Genomic DNA, 20,527 nt, shown 5'->3' on the forward strand with positions numbered 1-20,527 from the left:
TGGTGAAACCCCATCTTAACTAAAAAATCTGCTATGATCACCTCCCTAGGCCTTGATGTGGGCCCATGTGTTTATTTCTCTTAGCTGAGTATCCAAAATAGAAATACAAAAATTAAGTCAGGCACTGTTGCTCATGTCTGTAATCCTAGCACTTTGGGAGGCTGAGGCAAGCAGATCACTTAAGGTCAGGAGTTTGAATCCAGCCTGGCCAACATAGTGAAACCTCGTCTCTACTAAAAATACAAGAAAATTAGCCCAGCTTGGTGGTGGGTACCTGTAATCCCAGCTACTTGGGAGGCTGAGGCAGGAGAATCGCTTGAAACTGGGAGGTGGAGGTTGCAGTGAGTGAGCCCAGACAGCACCATTGTATTCCAGCCTGGGTGACAGAATTGAGACTCCATCTCAAAAAACAAACCAACAAAAAACCCCAAAAATTAGCTGGGCGTGGTTGCTCACACCTGTAGTACCAGCTACTTGGGCAGTTGAGGCAGGAGGATCGCTTGAGCCCAAGAGGCAGAGGTTGCTGTAAGCCAAGATTGTGCCACTGCACTCCAGCCTGGGCGACAGAGTGAGACCCTGTCTCAAAAAAAACAAAAACCAAAGACCAAAAAACAACCACACCAAAGAAACAAACAAAAATTGTAAATTTTACATAAAGAGAATAACTTGTAAAGAAAGATTGGCTGGGCGTGGTGGCTCATGTCTGTAATCCCAGCACTCTGGGAGGCTGAGGTGGGCTGATCACCTGAGGACAGGAGTTTGAGACCAGCCTGACCAACATGGTGAAAACCCGTCTCTGCCGGGAGCGGTGGCTCACTCCCGTAATCCCAGCGCTTTGGGAGGCCGAGGCGGGTGGATCACGAGGTCAAGAGATCGAGACCATCCTGGTCAACATGGTGCAACCCTGTCTCTACTAAAAATACAAAAAATTAGCTGGGCATGGTGGCGCGTGCCTGTAATCCCAGCTACTCAGGAGGCTGAGGCAGGAGAATTGCCTGAACCCAGGAGGCGGAGGTTGCGGTGAGCCGAGATCGCGCCATTGCATTCCAGCCTGGGTAACAAGAGCGAAACTCCGTCTCAAAAAAAAAAAAAAAAAAAAAAAAAGAAACCCCGTCTCTACTAAAAATACAAACTTAGTATTTTTAGGGATAGCATGCCTATTATCCCAGCTACTTGAGAGGCCGAGGCAGGAGAATCGCTGGAACCCGGCAGTCAGAGGCAGAGGTGGCAGTGAGCCAAGACTGTGTCATTGCACTCCAGCCTGGGGGTGACAGAGTGAGACTATAGCTCAAAAAAAAAAAAAAAAAAGAAAAGAAAAGAAAGAAAGATTGAATTCTAGTAATAGACATGCTGATGAGTTTGGAGTGAGGTGTACTAATGTTTGGGATTTATTGCAAAGTACACTAAAATGTGAGAAGGATTAATATAGATGGATTAGAAGGCTAGTTAGACGGGTAGCTAGGTGATAAAACATGTATCGTAAAATGTTTTACCATATGACCCATCAATTCTACTTTTAGTTATATACCTGAGAAAATTGAAAACATACGTTTACATAAAAACTTGTACACAAATGTTGATAGCAGCATTATTTGTGGTAGTCAAAAAGTGGAAACAACTCAAATAAATGTTCATCAGCTGATAAATGGATGAATAAAATGCTGTATACTCATATGATATGATGGAATATTATTCACCATAAAAAGGAATGAAGTACTGATACATGCTACAAAATGAATGAATGCTGAAAACATTATGCTGAGTGAATGAAGTCAGACAGGAAAGGCAACATATTGTGTAATTCTATTTATATGAAACGTCCAGAATAGACAAAGCCATAGAGACAGAAGGTAGATTAGTGGTTGCCAGGGAATGGGAGGAGGGGAATTAGGACTAACTGCTAATAGGTAAGAGTTTTTTTGGCGGGGGTTAGGAAAATGTTCTGAAATTAGTGTTGCTGTTTGCACAACATAATGAATATACAGTACTAAAAATGATTGAAGTGTACACTTTAAAATGTTGAAGTTTATGTTATGTGAAGTATATCTCAATTTTTAAAATGCTAGAATCTAGGTGCTGGATAAAGGATATTCTTTCAATTTTGTTGGCTGTTTGAAAAATTTTACAATAAAGTGTTAGAAACAATAAGCCATAGAAAAGGGGGAACTGGGCTGGGCGTGGTGGCTCACACCTGTAATCCCAGCACTTTGGGAGGCTGAGGTGGGTGGATTACCTGAGGTCAGGAGTTCGAGACCAGCCTGGCTGACACAGTGAAATCCCATCTCTACAAAAATACAAAAATTAGCCCAGCATGACAGCGGGTGCCTGTAATCCCAGCTACTCAAGAGTCTGAGCCAGGAGAATCACTTGAATCCGGGAGGCAGAGGTTGCAGTGAGCCGAGATCATGCCATTACACTCCAGCCTGGATGACAGAGAGAGATTCCATCTCAAAAAAAAGGTGGGGGGAATTGGCTGGGCACAGTGGTTCATGCCTGTAATCCCAGCACTTTTGAAGGCTGAGGCAAGACAATTGCTTGAGCTCAGGAGTTCAAGACCAACCTGAGCGAGATAGTGAGACCTGTCTCTAAAAAAGAAAAAAATTAGTCAGGCGTGGTGGTATGCACTTGCAGTCCCAGCTACTTGGGAGACTGAGTTGGGAGGATCACTTCAGCCTAGCAGGTCAAGGCTGCAGTGAGCTGTGATTACATCACTGCATTCCAGCCTGGGTTACAGAGTGAGAACCTGTGAGAAAGAAAGAAAGAAAAAAGAAAATTATTGATTAGTGGCACCCTTTAGGACTGGCAAGAAAGAAAAGGAAGAAAAAAGAGAGAAAGAAAGAAAGAGGGAGAGAAAAAGAAAGAAAGAGAGAGAAAGAAAGGTAGAACTGATTAGTGGCACCCTTTAGGACTGGCCAGAACATGAAGGACTCAGGGCTGAAGGTTGGGAAGGAAGGGAGGAACAAAAAGAGAAAGGAGGTGTTCACCCTGCTGCAAGGCTGGCCAGCACACAGCAGGAGAACCGTGTAGGCTCGCACTCCAGGAGCAAAAGGATGTAGGTAGATCCTGCTGCAGATTGAATACATTCTCCTCTACTGTGGAGGATTTCAAACTGTAAGGGACGGGAAGTTTGTGATGGTAGGGAAATGCGGCTTGAGAAGCCAGCAGCAGGCTCCAGTGACTGGACTGGGAAATGGCAGGGCAGACACAGGGTTGCTTCATTATCAGTCCTTTCAATGCCTCCCAGCCTCCCAAACAGGGAGGCTTAGCGGACTGGGGAAGAGGGATTTGTACTGAGAGAATTTAAGAGATCAGGGGATTTGGCTGCACGCTGTGGCTCATTCCTGTAGCCCCAGCATTTTGAGAGACCAAGGCAGGCAGATCACTTGAGGTTAGGAGTTCAAGGCCAGCTTGGTCAACATGACAAAACCCTGTCTCTACTAAAAATACAAAAATTAGCCAAACATAGCAGCAAGCACCTGTAATCCCAGCTACTCGGGAGGCTGAGGCAGGAGAATTGCTTAAAACCAGGAGGTGGAAGTTGCAGTGAGCCGAGATTGCGCCATTGCACTCCAGAGTGGCCAAAAAGAGTGAAACTCCATCTCAAAAAAAAAAAAAAAGAGGGATTAGGGGACTCAAACTGAGGTGTTAAGAGATGATGAGATATTAAACATCATTTGATAAGCCAAGTGTGGTGGCTCATACCTGTAATTCCAGCACTTTGCGTGGCTGAGGTGGGTGGATCACCTGAGGTCAGGAGTTTGAGACCAGCCTGGCAAACATGGTGAAACCCCATCTCTACTTAAAAAAGAATACAAAAATTAGCCAGGCATGGTGGCAGGCCCCTGTAATCCCAGCTACTTGGGAGACTGAGGCAGGAGAATCTCTTGAACCTAGGGGGCAGAGGTTGCAGTGAGCTGAGATGGCACCACTGAAGTCCAGTTTGGGTGACAGAGCGAGACTCCATCTCAAAAAATAAAATGAAATAAACATCTCTCAGTAGAGTAGCAGCTGAGGAAGCCATGGCAGGCAAAAGTTAAAAATGTCTTGAAGCTGCTGACTGGGCAGGAAAGATAAACCACTGGTTAGACAGTGGGGAGTGGGGAGTGGGGGTGGGAGCTAGAACAGTTGGGGCTAGAAGCCAGTAGTTAAAATGACTAGATTGCTTCAGAGCAGTGTAGAATGTTTTGCTATCTGGTGCAGTCTGGGCTCACTGCAACCTCCACCTCCGGATTTCAAGCCATTTTCCTGCCTCAGCCTCTTGAGTAGCTGGGATTACAGGCACCCACCACCATGCCTGGCTCATTTTTGTATTTTTGTTTGTTTGTTTTGTTTTGTTTTGAGACGGAGTTTCGCTCTTGTTACCCAGGCTGGAGTGCAATGGTGCGATCTCGGCTCACCGCAACCTCCGCCTCCTGGGTTCAGGCAATTCTCCTGCCTCAGCCTCCTGAGTAGCTGGGATTATAGGCACGCGCCACCGTGCCCAGCTAATTTTTTGTATTTTTAGTAGAGACGGGGTTTCACCATGTTGACCAGGATGGTCTCGATCTCTTGACCTCGTGATCCACCCGCCTCGGCCTCCCAAAGTGCTGGGATTACAGGCATGAGCCACCGCGCCCGGCCTCATTTTTGTATTTTTAATAGAGATGGGGTTTCACCATCTTGGCCAGGCTGGTCTCAAGCTGTTAACCTCAAATGATCCACTTGCCTCGGCCACCTAAAGTGCTAGGATTACAGGCATGAGCCACTGCTCCCGGCTTTTTTTATTATTATTATTTTTAACACAGCATTGACTGAGGATATTTTGTCATTCATAAAGGAAAAAGGTCTCTAGGTTAAGGAGATGGTTCAGAGGGATGCAGCTCTGAGGCTGGAGGCTGGAATAGCGTACCGGGTTGAGTAGTTCCTCTAAATTTCTATCTACCAAGAACCTGTGAATGTGACCTTATTTGAAAATAGCGTCTTTGCAGATGTCATCAAGCTAAAATGAGGCCATACTGGATTAGAGTGGTACCTAACAAGGGGACTGGTGTCCTTGTAAAATGAGGGAAATTTGGACACAGACATATGAGGAGAACGTCATGTGGCAACATGTCAAGCATGAAATTATTTTTTGTGATTACAGCTCAGACTGGCAGCTCAATGATTGAGAACCTCTGTGATGGATGTTGGTTCCTGATAGGCCCAGCTAGATCTACCATTAGAACAGGAATCAAGTGGAAGAGGCCGAGCGTGGGGCTCATGCCTGTAATCCCAACACTTTCTTATTTTTTGAGATGGAGTCTCTCTCAGTTGCCCAGGCTGGAGTGCAATGGTGCAATCTTGGCTCACTGACACCTCCGCCTGCCAGGTTCAAGTGATTCTTCTTTCTCAGCCGCCTGAGTACTGGGATTATAGGCACGCACCACCACGCCTGGCTAAGTTTTTGTATTTTTGTGGAGACGGGGTTTCACCGTGTTGGCCAGGCTGGTCTTGAACTTCTGACCTCAGGCAATCCACCCGCCTCAGCCTCTCAAAGTGCTAGGACTACAGGTGTGAGCAACTGAGCCCGGCCCAGTAATCCCAACACTTTGGGAGGCTGAGGCAGGGCTATCACTTAAGCCCAAGAGTTGGAGACCAGCCAACATCGTGAGACCCCTGTCTCTATCCCCCACAAAAGAATGACGAGATGGGAAGACAAGGGGTCAATGAATCTCCAATGGAGTGTGTGTGTGTGTGTGTGTGTGTGTGTGTGTATTTTTTTGAGACAGGGTCTCACTCTGTTGCTCAGGCTGGAGTGCAGTGGCACAATCATGGCTCACTGTAGCCTCCACCACCTGTGCTCAAACGATCCTCCCACCTTAGCCTTTCAAGTAGCTGTAACCACAGGTGTGCACCACCTGGCTAATTTTTGTGATTTTTTTGTAGAGACAGGGTTTTGTCATGTTGTCCAGTCTGGTCTTGAAGTCCTGGGCTCAAGTTATCTGCTCGGCCCAGCCTCCCACAGTGCTGGGATAGTAGGTGTGAGCCACTGTGCCCAGCCCTCATGGTATGTTGATCAGAGGTAAAAGATGGCCATGTTAGGACCAAGCCTCAGGGACCGTGAGGCTGACCCCATGTAGGCTGAAGCAGTTAGTGCTCCCATTTCTAGGACTGTGCCACCCTTGCTACGTGGCTAGCAATGGGAATGGAAAAGTAGATGTTCAAACTTGCAGCATGATTGGTTGTAGGTGTCTGAAGGAGGCAGTCTTAGATCTGCAGAAGCACAGTGCCCATATGGATGCCTGGGACAGCTGTGGTATCCACAGAGCTGTAAGTCAGGAGACACATGTCGGGCTGGGTACCATCATTCAGGTTTTTTTTTCTTTTCAGACCAGGTCTCACTTTGTCACCTAGGCTGGAATGCAGTGGCTCAATTATGACTCACTGCAGCCTCAACCTCCCAGGCTCCAGTGATCCTCCTACCTCAGCCTCCCTGGTAGCTGGGACTATAGGCACTCACCACTATGCCTTGATAATTTTTGCAGTTTTTGTAGAGACAAAGTCTCACCATGTTGCTAGGCTGCAGTCTTTTTTTTTAATTCTGGTTTTACTTATTTGAGTAGATAATGCAGCCACATGGTTCAAAAGTAAAAAGGTAAACTATACTACATGTGTTGTGTGTATTTTCAAAGATAGTTTATTTATAGCCTCGCTCCATTGTTACATAAGCAGTAGATATAGCAGAGACTGCTGTTTGCCTCGATAACCATTCTTGTCCTTAATAAGCCCCAAATTGTAGCTGCCCCATTTGTCAACTTCTCTTGCAGACAGATGGGGCCATGTGATTAAGTTCTGGTCAATGAGATATAAGAGTTTTGAGACGGAGTTTCGCTCTTGTTACCCAGGTTGGAGTGCAATGGCTCGATCTTGGCTCACTGCAACCTCCACCTCCTGGGTTCAAGTGATTCTCCTGCCTCAGCCTCCCAAGTAGCTGGGATTACAGGCATGTGCCACCACACCCAGCTAATTTTGTATTTTTAGTAGAGATGGTGTTTTTCCATGTTGTTAAGGCTGGTCTCAAACTCCCGACCTCAGGTGATCTGCCCACCTCGGCCTCCCAAAGTGTTAAGATTACAGGCATGAGCCACCGCACCCAGTCAAGTGGACTATATTATGTGTTACCTTTAGAAAGTCACCCTGTGAGGAAGGGGCAAACCTGTGTCTCTTTTATCTTGTTGCCTGGGTTTTTTGAAAGACCCAAACATAATCCTGGACTGCCTACCTCTGGATGTTTTTTTTTGAGACAGAGGTTTTGCTCTTGTTGCCCAGGCTGGGCTGCAGTGGCCTGATCTCAGCTCACTGCAACCTCTGCCTCCCAGGTTCAAGCCATTCTCCCACAGGTGCACCACCACGCCAGCTAACTTTTTGTATTTTTAGTAGAGTCACGGTTTCATCATATTGGCTAGGCTGGTCTTGAACGCTTTACCTCAGATGATCCGCCCGTCTTGGCCTCTCAAAGTGCTGAGATTACAGATATCAGCCACCGTACCTGGCCCTGTTTGTTTGTTTTTAAAAATACATTTTTTTTTTTTTTTTTTTTTTTACCAGGCTCAGTGGCTCACGCCTGTAATCCCAGCACTTTGGGAGACTGAGTTGGACGAATCATGAGGTCAGGAGTTCAAGACCAGCCTGACCAACATGGTGAAACCCGTCTCTACTAAAAATGCAAAAAAATAGCTGTAAGTGGTGATGGGCACCTGTAATCCCAGCTGCTCAGGAGGCTGAGGCAGGAGAATTGCTTGAACCTGGGGGGCGGAGATTGCAGTGAGGTGAGATTGTGCCACTGCACTCCAGCCTGGGTGACAGAGCAAGACTCCGTCTCAAGAAAAAAATTTTTTTTTTAAATACAAAAATTAGCTGGGCGTGGTGGTGCTCACCTGTAGTCCTAGCTACTCAGGAGGCTGAGATGGGAGAATCACTTGAACCTGGGAGGCGGAGGTTGCAGTGAGCCAAGATTTCACCACTGCACTCCAGCCTGGGCAACAGAGTGAGACTCCGTCTTAAAAAAAAAGGATAGTACAGTTGTTCGATCTTGGCTCATTGCAACCTCTGCCTCCCGGGTTCAAATGATCCTCCCGCCTCAGCCTCCTAAGTAGCTGGGATTACAGGTAAACACTACCACTCCCAGCTAATTTTTGTATTTTTAGTAGAGATGGGTTTCACTATGTTTGCTAGGATGATCTTGATCTCTTGACCTCGTGATCTGCCCACCTGATCCTCTCACAGTGCTGGGATTACAGGCGTGAGCCACCACACCCAGCCAGTTTTTAGATATTTACAGAGTTGTGTAACCATCACCATAATCTAATTTTAGAACATTTGCATCACTCCCAAAAGAAACTTTGTACCCATTAGCTACGTTGGATATTTATTTTATTCCTGGTACCCTGAAAGTTGCTTTAAGCGTATTATTTCATTTAGTCTTCCAAAAACCTCTGAATTTGGTATTATTATTCCTTTTCATGGATTAGAAAACCAAGACCCAGAAATAACTTGCCCAGGATTACACAAACTTCTGGTGCCAGAGCTAGGATTCAAACTCAGTTTTGATCAATGACAAAGCCTGCCCTTCTCAAACCAAAGCATAACCCAGCCTCTGGAATCTGGTCCTTTAGCTCTGCCTTATTATGCTCCTCAAGGCGGGCTGATTCTTTCTTCGGTGCCTCAGCTGGTCGTTCTATTTCGGTCCCATTGCCGATGCCCTTAATGTTTTTTTGGCCAGGCTCATGCATCTTGTATCAGAGCCCTGGCCTCTTTCCCTTTAATCCACTCTTCTGACAGATCAGCTTCCTAATGCCCAACCCTGCTCAGGTTACCCACGGTCTCCACTCTGAACAGGTCCACATTGCCCCCGGGGTAAACTCTTCCACTCCTTAACACAGTGTCCAGAACTCTCAGGGGCCTGGCCCTGGTCCACTCTTCCAACTTGATCTTGTCCTCCACCCCCACATAAACCTTTGCTCCTGTCAACTGGGCCCTTGCCAGCTTTCAAAAGCATCTTACATGTTCCTATCTCCCCATGTTTGGTCCTGCTCTTTGTGTAATGTCCTCCCTTAATTCCATTCATCTAAATCTTAGTCCAGCTACAAACCTCCTCCACCCAGCTGTCTCTACTCTCACCGCAAGTCAGTGGCTCCTCCCACTCTTCTTCCTCCCACTCGCTTTAGTTCCTCCAAGTGAGCCCTTATCACGTACCTCCTTCTATAGTGACTTGGGCTGGTCTAGACTGTCAGATCCATGAATCTAGAGATTAGGTTCCTCTGATTTGCCAGGCCTGTGTCACTTGCCCACCCCTTAGCCAGAAATGGGATCAGTGCCACCCAAAATACATGGACTGAGGATAGGGAAGCAGAGAGCACCTACAGAGATGCTGTGTGCATCAAAACAAAATCCTGTCCGATATAGGCAGGATGTGTTTTTTCCATGGCGAAACCCCATCTCTATCAAAAAAAGGCCTAAATAACTTCATTGTTTCTATTAAATCTTTGATTTGACTCATATGTTCCTTTATTCATTCAACAAATAATTGGCTAAGCAAAGCCAAATATGTTACTCAACTAGCCTTAAAAAAGATTCTTAAGTCATGAAGCTCCACTCCAGTGGGGAAGACAACGCTACTCAAGCAATCATATAAACACATCTAGAAATGCAGCAAATGTAAAACGGCAGCCTGGAACACAATTCTTGAGTTCTCCAGAAGTTGTTTAGGTTTTCTAATCTAAATGATTATGTGGAATTATGTTAACTGGGCAACAAGCATTTTCTTTCACAATTGGAGGTGGTCCTTACTCCAGGCCAGGCATGGTAGCTCATGCCTGTAATCCTAACACTTTGAGAGGTTGAGGCGGGTGGATCCCCTGAGGTCAGGAGTTTGAGCCTGACCAACATGGTGAAACCCCATCTCTACCAAAAATATAAAAATTAGCCAGGCATTGTGGCAGGCACCTATAATCCCAGCTACTCAAGAGGCTGAGGCAGGAGGATCACTTGAGCTCGGGAGGTGGAGGTTGCAGTGAGCCACAATTGTGTTACTGCACTTCAGCCTAGGTGACAGAGTGAGACTCCATCTCAAAATAAATAAATAAATAAATAAATTCACATATTTCAGAAAAGGTAGTTTTATATTTAATTCACACTAAAGTGTAAACGAATGAACAAAAGCAGCTGTCTCTTTCGATAACTCTGAAAAAAGATAAGTCCTATGGCTGGGAACAACTGTAGATCCCTGGATGGAGATGTGTAAGTCTGAGAGGCTAAAGGACAATTTCCTTTACTTTCTGATATATATGTGTGTGTGTGTATATATATATGTGTGTGTGTGTGTGTATATATATGTATATATATATTTTTAAAGACAGGTTTTCACTCCTGTCGCCCAGGCTGGAGTGCAGTGGTGCCATTTCAGCTCACTGTAAGCTCTGCCTCCGGGGCTCAAGAGATTCTCCTGCCTCAGACTTGAGAGTAGCTGAGACTACAAGCACAAACCACAGCACCCAGCTAATTTTTGTATTTTTTTGGCTGAATGTGGTGACTCACTCCTGTACTTCCAGCACTTTAGGAGGCTGAGGTGGGCAGATCACCTGAGGTCAGGAGTTTGAGACCACCCTGGCCAACATGGTGAAATCCCACCGCCATTAAAATTACAAAAATGAGGCTGGCCCGGTGATTCATGCCTGTAATCCTACCATTTCAGGAGACCTGAGCTCAGGGATTGCCTGAGGTATTTGGGAGGCTGAGGCACGAGAATTGCTTGAACCCAGGAGGTGGAACACAGGTTGCAGTGAGCCAAGATCATGCCGTTGCACTCCACCCTGGGCGACAGAGTGAGACTTTGTCTCAAAAAAAAAAAAAAAAAGTATTTTTTGTAGAGACAGGATTCGCCAAGTTGCCCAGGCTGGTCCTCAACTCCTGAGCTCAAATGATCCACCTGCCTCAGCCTCCCAAAGTGCTGGGATTGCAGGTGTGGGCCACGGTACCTGGCCTTACTTTCTGATTTTGAGTGGGGGAGTCTTTGAAGCTGACTCTGAAGCCTCCATATCTAGAGGACAGAAAGGTAGGGGAAGCCTTAGTGCCTTCTGACCTTCATCCTACTTCCTAGTCACTATAGAGACTTTATATGCAAAATTTATCTTCATACCAAAACAAGCTCCATGAGAATGGAGTGGAGGAAAAAGGGATCTGTCCATGTATCAGTTCACATGACCATGGAGATAACACCCAACTCAGTGGGCTCACAATGTACTGGCCTGCTCTTGACCATCACACGTGTTACTGCTTTGAAACTTACGCCAGCCCTTGTGGCCTTCTGACCTGGGGCCTGGGCTAGTGTCTTACTTCATTATCTGTTGCTTATAACAGAGTACCTGAAACTGGATAATTTATAAAGAAAATAAATTTATTTCTTACAATTATAGAGGCTGAGAAGTTCAAGGTCAAGGGACTGCGTCTGGTTGACAGACTTCTTGCTGATGGAGACTCTGTGAAGAGTCCCAAAATGGTAAGAGTCCAAAGATGGCATTACATGGTAAGGGGGCTGAGTGTGCTAGCTCAGGTATCTCTTCCTCTTTTTTTTTTTGAGATAGAGGTTCACTCTTGTTGCCCAGGCTGGAGTGCAATGGCATGATCTCAACTCACTGGAACCTCCGCCTCCTAGGTTCAAATGATTCTCCTGCCTCAGCCTCCTGAGTAGCTGGGATTACAGGCGCCCACCACCACTCATGGCTAATATTTTGTAGTTTTAGTAGAGATGGGGTTTCACCATGTTGGCCAAGCTGGTCTTGAACTCTTGACCTCAGGTGATCCACCCATGAGGCATTAAGTTTGCCCCAGTCCTGAATAAACAGGTGGTTGTGCACTTAAAGAGACCTGAGAAACAAAACATTGAGAATGATTTGTAGGAAACGTGTCCCTTCATTATTCCCGTTTCTGGGGGTTTCTCCACGGGGAGAATTCTCCTGGGAGGCAAGGCTCTCCTCCTAGCAGACAGTGGAGGCATGAGAGACTTAGGCTTGGCTTGCCAGATGTTCTCACTCAAGACTCTGTCTTTCCAGGGAGTGACAAACCCCCAGGATAAATGGGCAGTTGGTGGAGGGGAGCCTGCTGCAGTGGACAGCTCTGGATGGCGTGACCTCAGCTGGGTTTCCTGCTCTCTAGCCCCTTTTCTTCCTGTCAGTTCTTCAGCCTAGTTTCCTTCCAACAAATCTAGTTTCTGTTTCTATTAGCCATGTTTGTTTTCAGTGCTTGCAACTCTACCTGACATGTACATAATTGTTCAGTTAGAGAGGATGGTTTAAATAAACACAGAAACATCTATAATGTGGAATATCATGCAGCAGTTCAAAAGAGTAATGGCAGAACTCTGGATATGGATGTGGAAAAATATCCATAATACGCATGTAAGGACAGTATAGTATATCATTCTTTATTTAAAAATTAAAACAAAGTTATGTATGTCTTCTTTTTTTTTTGAGATGGAGTCTCTTTCTGATGCCCAGGCTGGAGTGAAATGGTGCGATCTCAGTTCACGGCAACCTCCGCCTCCTGGGTCAAGTGATTCTCCCTGCTTCAGCTTCCTGAGTAGATGGGATTACGTGTGTGTGCCATCATGCAGGCTAATTTTTGTATTTTTAGTAGAGACGGGGTTTTGTCACGTTGGCCAGGTTGATCTTGAACTCCTGACCTCACGTGATCTGCCTGCCTTGGCCTCCCAAAGTGCTGGATTACAGGCATGAGCCACTGCACCTGGCCAAAATTATGTATTTCTCTATGGATATGCGTGCTACCATTATAGTGAAATGCTAAAAAAAAAACAACCTTTTTTTGTTTATACCTATATTCCCAGGCCTAGAACAGTGCATGGTGTATAGTAGACACTCCATAAATCTTTGTTGAATTAATATATCATATAGAAAAAGATCTGGAAGGACACGTATAAAACTGAAAATAGTGGTTTCTTAGAGGAGGGACTAGAATGTAGACAAGGGTAAATTTTTATCCATATTATTTGAATTTTTTTTAACAATAAAAATATCTTTCTGTATTACTTGTGTAATTAAACAATATGAAAAGAAGAGCTCTTGTTGCCCAGGCTGGAGGGCAATGGTGTGATCTCAGCTCACCACAACCTCTGCCTCCCGGGCTCAAGTGATTCTCCTGCCTCAGCCTCTTGAGTAGCTGGGATTACTGGCATGTGTTACCACACCCGGCTAATTTTGTATTTTTAGTAGAGATGGGGTTTCTCCATGTTGGTCAGGCTGGTCTCAAACTCTCAACCTCATGTGATCTGTTTGCCTCGGCTTCCCAAAGTCCTGAGATTACAGATGTGAGCCACTGCGCCCAGCCTAGATTTTCATTTTTTAAGATATCAGTAGGTACCCTCACCCCATCCCTAACAAGATTTGAAACTGGTGCAAGGCTCAGAAATGCTCGTTGTGCACATGATGCTTTTGTATTTTGATGTGGGCATCCAAATGTCCTGCTTTAGGCCCAGCGTGGTGGCTGACACCTGTAATCCCAGGACATTGGGAGGCTGAGGCAGACTGATCACTTGAGGTCAGGAGTTCGGGACCAGCCTGACCAACATGGTAAAATCCTGTCTCTACTAAAAATACAAAAATTAGCTGGGTGTGGTGGTCAGGGGCAGATCTTCCTTCCCAGCTTTCCTCCCTCCCTTTTTCCCTGCCATGGAGGCGAGGGCCTGAAAAAACAAAGATGATTAGAACACCACTTCTGCCCCCAAAGCTTGCAGTATTGTGGGGTAGGTAGATGGATTTGTAGTGACATTCATGGCAGACTCAAGTCCATGGGTTTGCTCCTAAACCCTCCTGACAGTCCTGGCCTCTTCCCTTCTCCAAATTTCTGAATTCCTAGGAGTCTGTTCCTCGCTTTGATATTTAGCCCCCACCCAAGCCCCATAATTCTAAATTATCTTCTGTGGTGTGTGACTTATATGTGTTCATTTTGTCTTCCTGAGTCTATTGTAAACTGCTTGAGGGCTGGGGCCACCTTTCTGTGACCTTTTGTTCAACTAGACTGTTGAAAACAAGATGACTTTCTGAACTGTCTTGAATTCCTGCTGAACACATTTATCACCAGGCTGACAATCTGTATCTAAATAGAGTAAGGAAGACTTCAGAGAAGTCATGATACCCTTGCGGAAACAAAGGTGTGCAGGCTTGTCAGCTGAGTTTGTGTTTTTATAGCACTCAGCAATGATATTTGCTTTTAATCAGAAATGATATTTGCTTTTAATCAGAAGTCACAGCAGAACAGTTGGTTTTGAAGAGAAACACTTTTCTCTCTCGAGTAATTGATTAAACTGTAACCATGATGTAATGTATGGTCCTTATCACATAGCCACGGAGATAAGCCAGGTGTTATCTGAGAAGGGAGTTTAGCATTCTTTTATTTCCTTATTTATTTTAGAGACAGGGTCTTACTGTGTTGCCCAGGCTGGAGTGCAGTGGCTATTAACAGGCACAATTCCATTACTGATCATCATAGGTTTTTTTTTTTTTCCTGTTTCTGTTGAGACCGGGTCTCACTCTGTCGCCCAGGCTGGAGTGCAGTGGCATGATCTCAGCTCACTGCAACCTCTGCCTCTGCCTCAGCCTCCTGAGCAGCTGGGATTACAGGTGTCTACCACCACATCTGGCTAATTTTTTTCTATTTTCAGTAGAGATGGGGTTTCACCATGTTGGTCAGGCTGGTCTTGTGAGCCACCATGCCTGGCCAGCATAGGGTTTTTGATATACTCTGCTTCCAACCTAGGCTGTATCACTTCTCCTTAGGCATTCTGGTGGCCCCCACTCCTGGGAGGTCACCACGTTGATGCCACACTTAGTGCAGACACCCCATAGGCACAGTGCATTGCAGCACAGAACTGGACTCAAGCAATTCTCTTGCGTCAGCAGTAGCTGGCTTGTCTCGTTGCAACCTCTGCCTCCCGGTTTCAAGCGATTCTTCTGCCTCAGCCTCCTGAGTAGCTGGAACTACAGGCGTGTATCACCACGCCCTGCTAATTTTTGTATTTTGAGTAGAGACAGGGTTTCTACTCCTTTCACTAAACTCTACTGCACATATTTCACATTTAAAAGGAAGTACTTCTAGGTTGCCACTCCCTGTCTGATCTTGAGGAATTTCTCTCTGGGTTAAGACAGAGAATGCCTTGCCTTAAATTTATTAATTAATTAATAGCTGGGAGCTGTGGCTCATGCCTGTAATCCCAGCACTTTGGGAGGCTGAAGTGGGAGGATTGCTTGAGCTCAGGAGTTCAAGACCAGCCTGAGCAACATGGTGAAACCCTGTCTCTACAAAACATACAAATAAATAAATAAATAAGAAAAATTATTTATTTATTTTCAACTTTCATTTTAGATTTGGGGGTACATGGGTAGGTTTGTTATCTGGGTATATTGTGTGATGATAAGATACAGGTATGGAGTGTTGTATTTTAGAAAGTGATAAGTCACTTTCACAGTCAACAGCTCTATAATTCTGAGATTTACATATCAGGACAAAATTTGAATGTAGGCTGGTGATTTCTGACTTGAACCTGAAAGTCGATGGAATCGGAAGGGTTAATCAAAATGAGAAACTACAACTCCCGGCAGGCCTCGGGGCTGGGTCGTTTTACCCGCCCCTCCCTTTTTTCCGCCAGGGCTGGGAACGACCAATGATGATTAGTCATTTGAATAGACCAATAATATATTAAACGGTTCAGGTTGAGGAGGGGCGGTCGAGTCATCCAGCCACATTGGAAGAGGTGGCAACATATTAGCCAATCCAAAGCTGTGGGGGCGGGACCTAAGGGGGGGCGGTGAAAGAAGTTTGCTGACGAAGATGGCGACTGAGGCACTGAGTGAAGGGGAGGTGCCAGCCGGCGAATCCGGCCGGAGGTGAGCTGAGTTTGGTCCAGTTTCCTGGGAAACGCGGCCTTGAGCTGGTCGTCCTGCCGCCTTTGCCTTCGGTCACAGTGGCGCACGGTTTGGGCTTTGTTTCTTTCTCCCATGGCGTTTCTCACGGTCGCACCTGCAGGGGCTGAGGCGCGGGGGTCCGGCCTCCGCGCTGGGCTCCAGCCGGGTCCCCTGCTCCGTCCTGCCGTTGTCCTGGGGGGCTCCGCCAGCTGTGCTGGCTGCAAGCTGGGGGTGGCAGCGCTGATCGCCTTGGCGCCGAGACTCCTCTGGATGGCGAGGAAACGGAAGTCCAGGGCTGTTTAGCGAATTCTTCACGGTTACACACATCGCTTCATCTATTCCCCAAGGCACTTAGCGCATTCAGATCGGAGCAAGGATTTGAGTGTCAATTAGAAACTGTGTTGAGTCCTTGGGCCAGTTTTTAAACCTCTCTTGACTTCAGTTTCTTCATCTGTAAAGGGGCATGAGGATGCCTGTTTCAAAGTATCAAGATTGAATAAGACAATCCATTTAAAGCTAGCACTGAGCTAAATCGATAATGACAACTCTACTCGATAGAGTTTTTTCTTCCTAGCAGAACAGCTAAGGAGCAGATGGGGGAGGGATCTGTAGTCCAGGACATGATGACTTTATTTCCATAGGGTGTTCTTTCCTAAACAGCCACACCGAGATTTAGTATTTCCAGGAAAGAGTTTCCAGCCGGTGTTGTCTTAGCCTTGAGACCTATGTTGATTACAATGTTGTTTTTTGGTATACTTCAATAGATTGAATTTATTTACATTGCCTCAGCGTACCTCAGTAAAATACATCGGTTTGGCGTCTTTTGGTTCCATTTGTACAGAATAGGAGATTCCAAGAATCTTGGGAAGCTGACTTTATGACCCGGCTTCTTCCCGAGCCTAGATGAACGTGCTTGAGTGTGTTATTTAAAATATGATACGGGGCCGGGCGTGGTGGCTCACGCCTGTAATCCCAGCACTTTGGGAGGCCAAAGCAGGTAGATCACCTGAGGTCGGGAGTTTGAGACCAGCCTGGCCAACATGATGAAACTCTGTCTCTACTAAAAATGCGAAAATTAGGCAGGTGTGATGGTGGGCACCCGTAGTCCCGGCTACTCGGGAGGCTGAGGTGGAGGTTGCAGGAAGCTGAGATTGTGCCATTGCACTCCAGCCTGGTGACAGAGCAAGACTCCGTTTCATAAATAAAAAAATAAATAAAATATGATATGGAAGACTTTGAATTTCTTTTTTTCTAACACAGGGTCTCTTTCTGTCGCCCAGGCTGGAGTGCAGTGGCGCTATCAGAGGTCCCTGCAGCCTCAGTCTCCCGGGCTTAATCCATCCTCCCTTCTCAGCCTCCTGAGTAGTTGGGACTTCAGGCATGTGCCACTATGTCCACACTATGTCCAGCTAGTGTTTTTTTTTTTTTTTTTTTTTTGTAGAAACAGAGGTCTTGCCATGTTGCCCAGGGTGATCTTGAGTTGCTAGTGTTTTTTTTTTTTTTTGGAGAAACAGAGGTCTTGCCATATTGCCCAGGGTGATCTTGAGTTCCTGGCATAAGTGATCCTCCTGCCTTGGCCTACCAAAGTGCTGGGATTATAGGTGTGAGCCACTGCACCTGGCCTGAATTTCTTTATAGTATATTGTATTGCCAGTTGAATTTAAATTTTGAGTGAGAATATTAGATAATTACATGATCAGCAGGCATTCACACAATTTTACCTGAACCTGAAACCATTTCATCAATTCCATGTTGTAAAAGAGAAGTTTGGGATTTCTGTAAGGCATTTTGAGGGCAGGACACACATATGTGTTTATCACATATTCCCAGTGCTTAGCTTTGTGTAGGTGATCAATAATTAGTGAATAATAGTCTGTTATTTCTAAGATAAATATTTTCTCATGGTGATAAATACCTTACAAATTCTTTCTTGCCCTGCAAAGATTAATCTTTCTAATGTTCTATTGATGTGTGGCCCCTTGTTTTATCTGATTGGCACAGATGAATACATATTTAAATATTGAATGCAGAATATGGATCATTTAGAACTGTCCAGCTTTTTGTTTCCTCCTCATCATCATTATTATTTTTTTATTTTTATTTTTTGAGATGGAGTTTTGCTCTTCTTGCCCAGGCTGGAGTGCAATAGTGTGATCTCGGCTTACTGAAATCTCCACCTCCCAGGTTCGAGCAATTCTCCTGCCTCAGCCTCCTGAGTAGCTGGGATTACAGGCATGTGCCACTACACCTAGCTATTTTTGTATTTTTAGTGGAGACGGGGGTTTCTCCATGTTGGTCAGTCTGGTCTTGAACTCTTGACCTCAGGTGATCCACCCACTTCGGCCTTTCAAAGTGCTGGGATTACAGGCGTGAGCCACCACATCCAGCCTCCTCATCCTTATTTTTAACACTGCTCCATTAGGATAATTTGTTATTATTATTTAATAATTTATAATTATTAAATTAAAAATGCTTTAACTTGTTTTAATCAAATATTTATTTTTAAAAACTTGTGATTTGTTTTTTTTTTTTTGAGACAGGGTCTCACTTTGTGGTCCAGGCTGGAGTGTAGTGGCATGATCATGGCTCACTATACCCACGACCTCCTAGGCTCAAGCAATCCTCTCTTCTCAGCCGGTCGCAAGTAGCTGGGACTACAGGCATGTGCCATCACACTTGGCTAATTTTTAAAATTTATTCTAGAGACTGGGTCTTCCTGTGTTACCCAGGTGGGCTTCAAACTCCTGGGCTCAAGCAATCCTTCTGCCTTAGCCCCCCATAGTGTTGGGATTATAGGCGTGAGCCACTGCATCTGGCTAAAGATTTAAACAAGGAAAAATTGCTCTGCCCCTAAAGATTCCCATGTCATGTTTTTGACCTGCTGATGAGGAACACCCCTTCCCTTCCATTTTTGGTCTCTGTTAAGTAGAATGGTCCTTTAAAATTTAACACACTTCATTTGTTATACCTTCAGGTTACTCTTTTTTTTTTTCAAGATGGGGTTTCTCCGTGATGGCCAGGCTGGTCTTGAACTCCCGACCTCAGGTGATCCACTCACCTCGGCCTCCCAAAGTGCTAGGATTACAGGCGTGAGCCACCACGTCCGGCTTTCAGGTTATTCTTAAGTGGACAATACCAAAGGAGAATTCACAAATGGAAAATATCCACTGTCAGACATAGTGGCTCATGCCTGTAATCCCAGTATTTTGGGAGGGGGAGGCGGAGGCAGGAGGATTGCTTGAGGCCAGGAGTTCAAGTCTAGCCTGGGTAATATAGGGAGACCCTATAAAAAAAAAAAAAAAAAATAGCCAGGTGTGATGATGGATACCTATGATCCCAGCTACTTGGGAGGCTGAAGTGGGAGGATCAGTTGAGCTGGGGTGGGTGGAGGCTGCAAAAAGCCATCATCCCACCATTGCACTCCAGCCTGGGTGATAGAGTGAGACCCTGTATGAACAACAACAGCAACAACAACAAAAACAAAAAAAGAAACTATCCACCTTACCAATAATAGTATAAACATAATAGAGACCTCTATGGGTCAAAGAGAAAAGGCGAAAGCAGGAAATGAAATAAAGCTACTTCTCCCCATAATTGGCAGTAGGGAAATACATACAGCTTAGTATTTTCTTTTTGAGACGGGGTCTTGCTCTGTTGCCCAGGTTGGAGGGCAGTGGCATGATCTCGGCTCACCACAACCTCCGCTTCCCAGGTTCAAGTGATTCTTCTGCCTCAGCCTCCTGAGTAGCTGGAACTACAGGTGTGTACCACAATGCCTGGCTAATTTTCGCATTTTTGTTTGGAGATGGAGTCTCACTCTGTTGCCAGTCTGGAGTACAGTGGCGTGATCTCGGCTCACTTCAATCTCTGCCTCCTGGGTTCAAGTGATTCTCCTGCCTCAGCCTCCTGAGTAGCTGGGTCTACAGGTGCATGCCACCACGCCCAGCTAATTTTTGCATTTTTAGTAGAGATGGGTTTCACCATGTTGGCCAGGGTGGTCTTGATCTCTTGACCTCATGATCTGTCTGCCTTGGCCTCCCAAAATGCTGGGATTACAGGCGTGAGCCACTGTGCCTTGCCAAATCTGGTTTTATTTTACATTTTATCAATGATCAGGCTTAGAGAGTTTGATCACATTTGTAAGTAAGGCCTGTCTTGGAAGGAGGGGAAGGAAGAAAATAGAATTTTAGAATTAATCTGCATGAACTGGTAAGTGGCCTGAAACCACAGCATAAAGCAAAGCAGATAGTGTTGCACAAGTTTACTTAGATTGGTCAAAACAAGTGGGTTGGTAGTATCATAAAGAGTGATATAGAAAATCTGTATACTTTTTATTAGATGGTATCTGTAAACATTAAATTTGGCTTACGGTGGGTGCAGTGGTTCATGCCTATAATTGCAGCACTTTAGGAGGCCGAGGTGGGCAGATCTCTTGAGGTCAGGAGTTCGAGACCAGCCTGGGCGATATGGTGAAACCCCATCTCTACTAAAATACAAAAAAAAAATTAGCTGGGCATGGCAGTGTGCACCTGTAGTCCTAGCTACTCAGGAGGCTGAGGCAGGAGGATTTCTTGAACTTAGGAGGCAGAGGTTGC

General features: G+C 45.5%; 1 protein-coding gene across 4 annotated transcripts in view; it reads left to right on the plus strand.

The window, feature by feature from the left end:
* The first annotated feature begins 15,830 nt into the window (after nucleotides 1-15,830).
* ARHGAP19 (Rho GTPase activating protein 19) overlaps nucleotides 15,831-20,527 on the plus strand; it is an 86,579-nt gene continuing 81,882 nt past the window's right edge. For all 4 annotated transcript variants that reach the window (XM_064374019.1, XM_064374022.1, XM_064374020.1 and 1 more), the window contains exon 1: nucleotides 15,831-15,914. In XM_064374019.1, the coding sequence (XP_064230089.1) occupies nucleotides 15,859-15,914 (56 nt within the window). In that variant the 5' untranslated portion in view covers nucleotides 15,831-15,858. The remainder of the gene's footprint in view (nucleotides 15,915-20,527) is intronic.

Source organism: Aotus nancymaae, unplaced genomic scaffold (genome assembly GCF_030222135.1).
Source record: "Aotus nancymaae isolate 86718 unplaced genomic scaffold, 86718_ANA_hifiasm-v0.15.2.pri h1tg000010l, whole genome shotgun sequence".
In the NCBI taxonomy this organism is placed as follows: Eukaryota; Metazoa; Chordata; class Mammalia; order Primates; family Aotidae; genus Aotus; species Aotus nancymaae.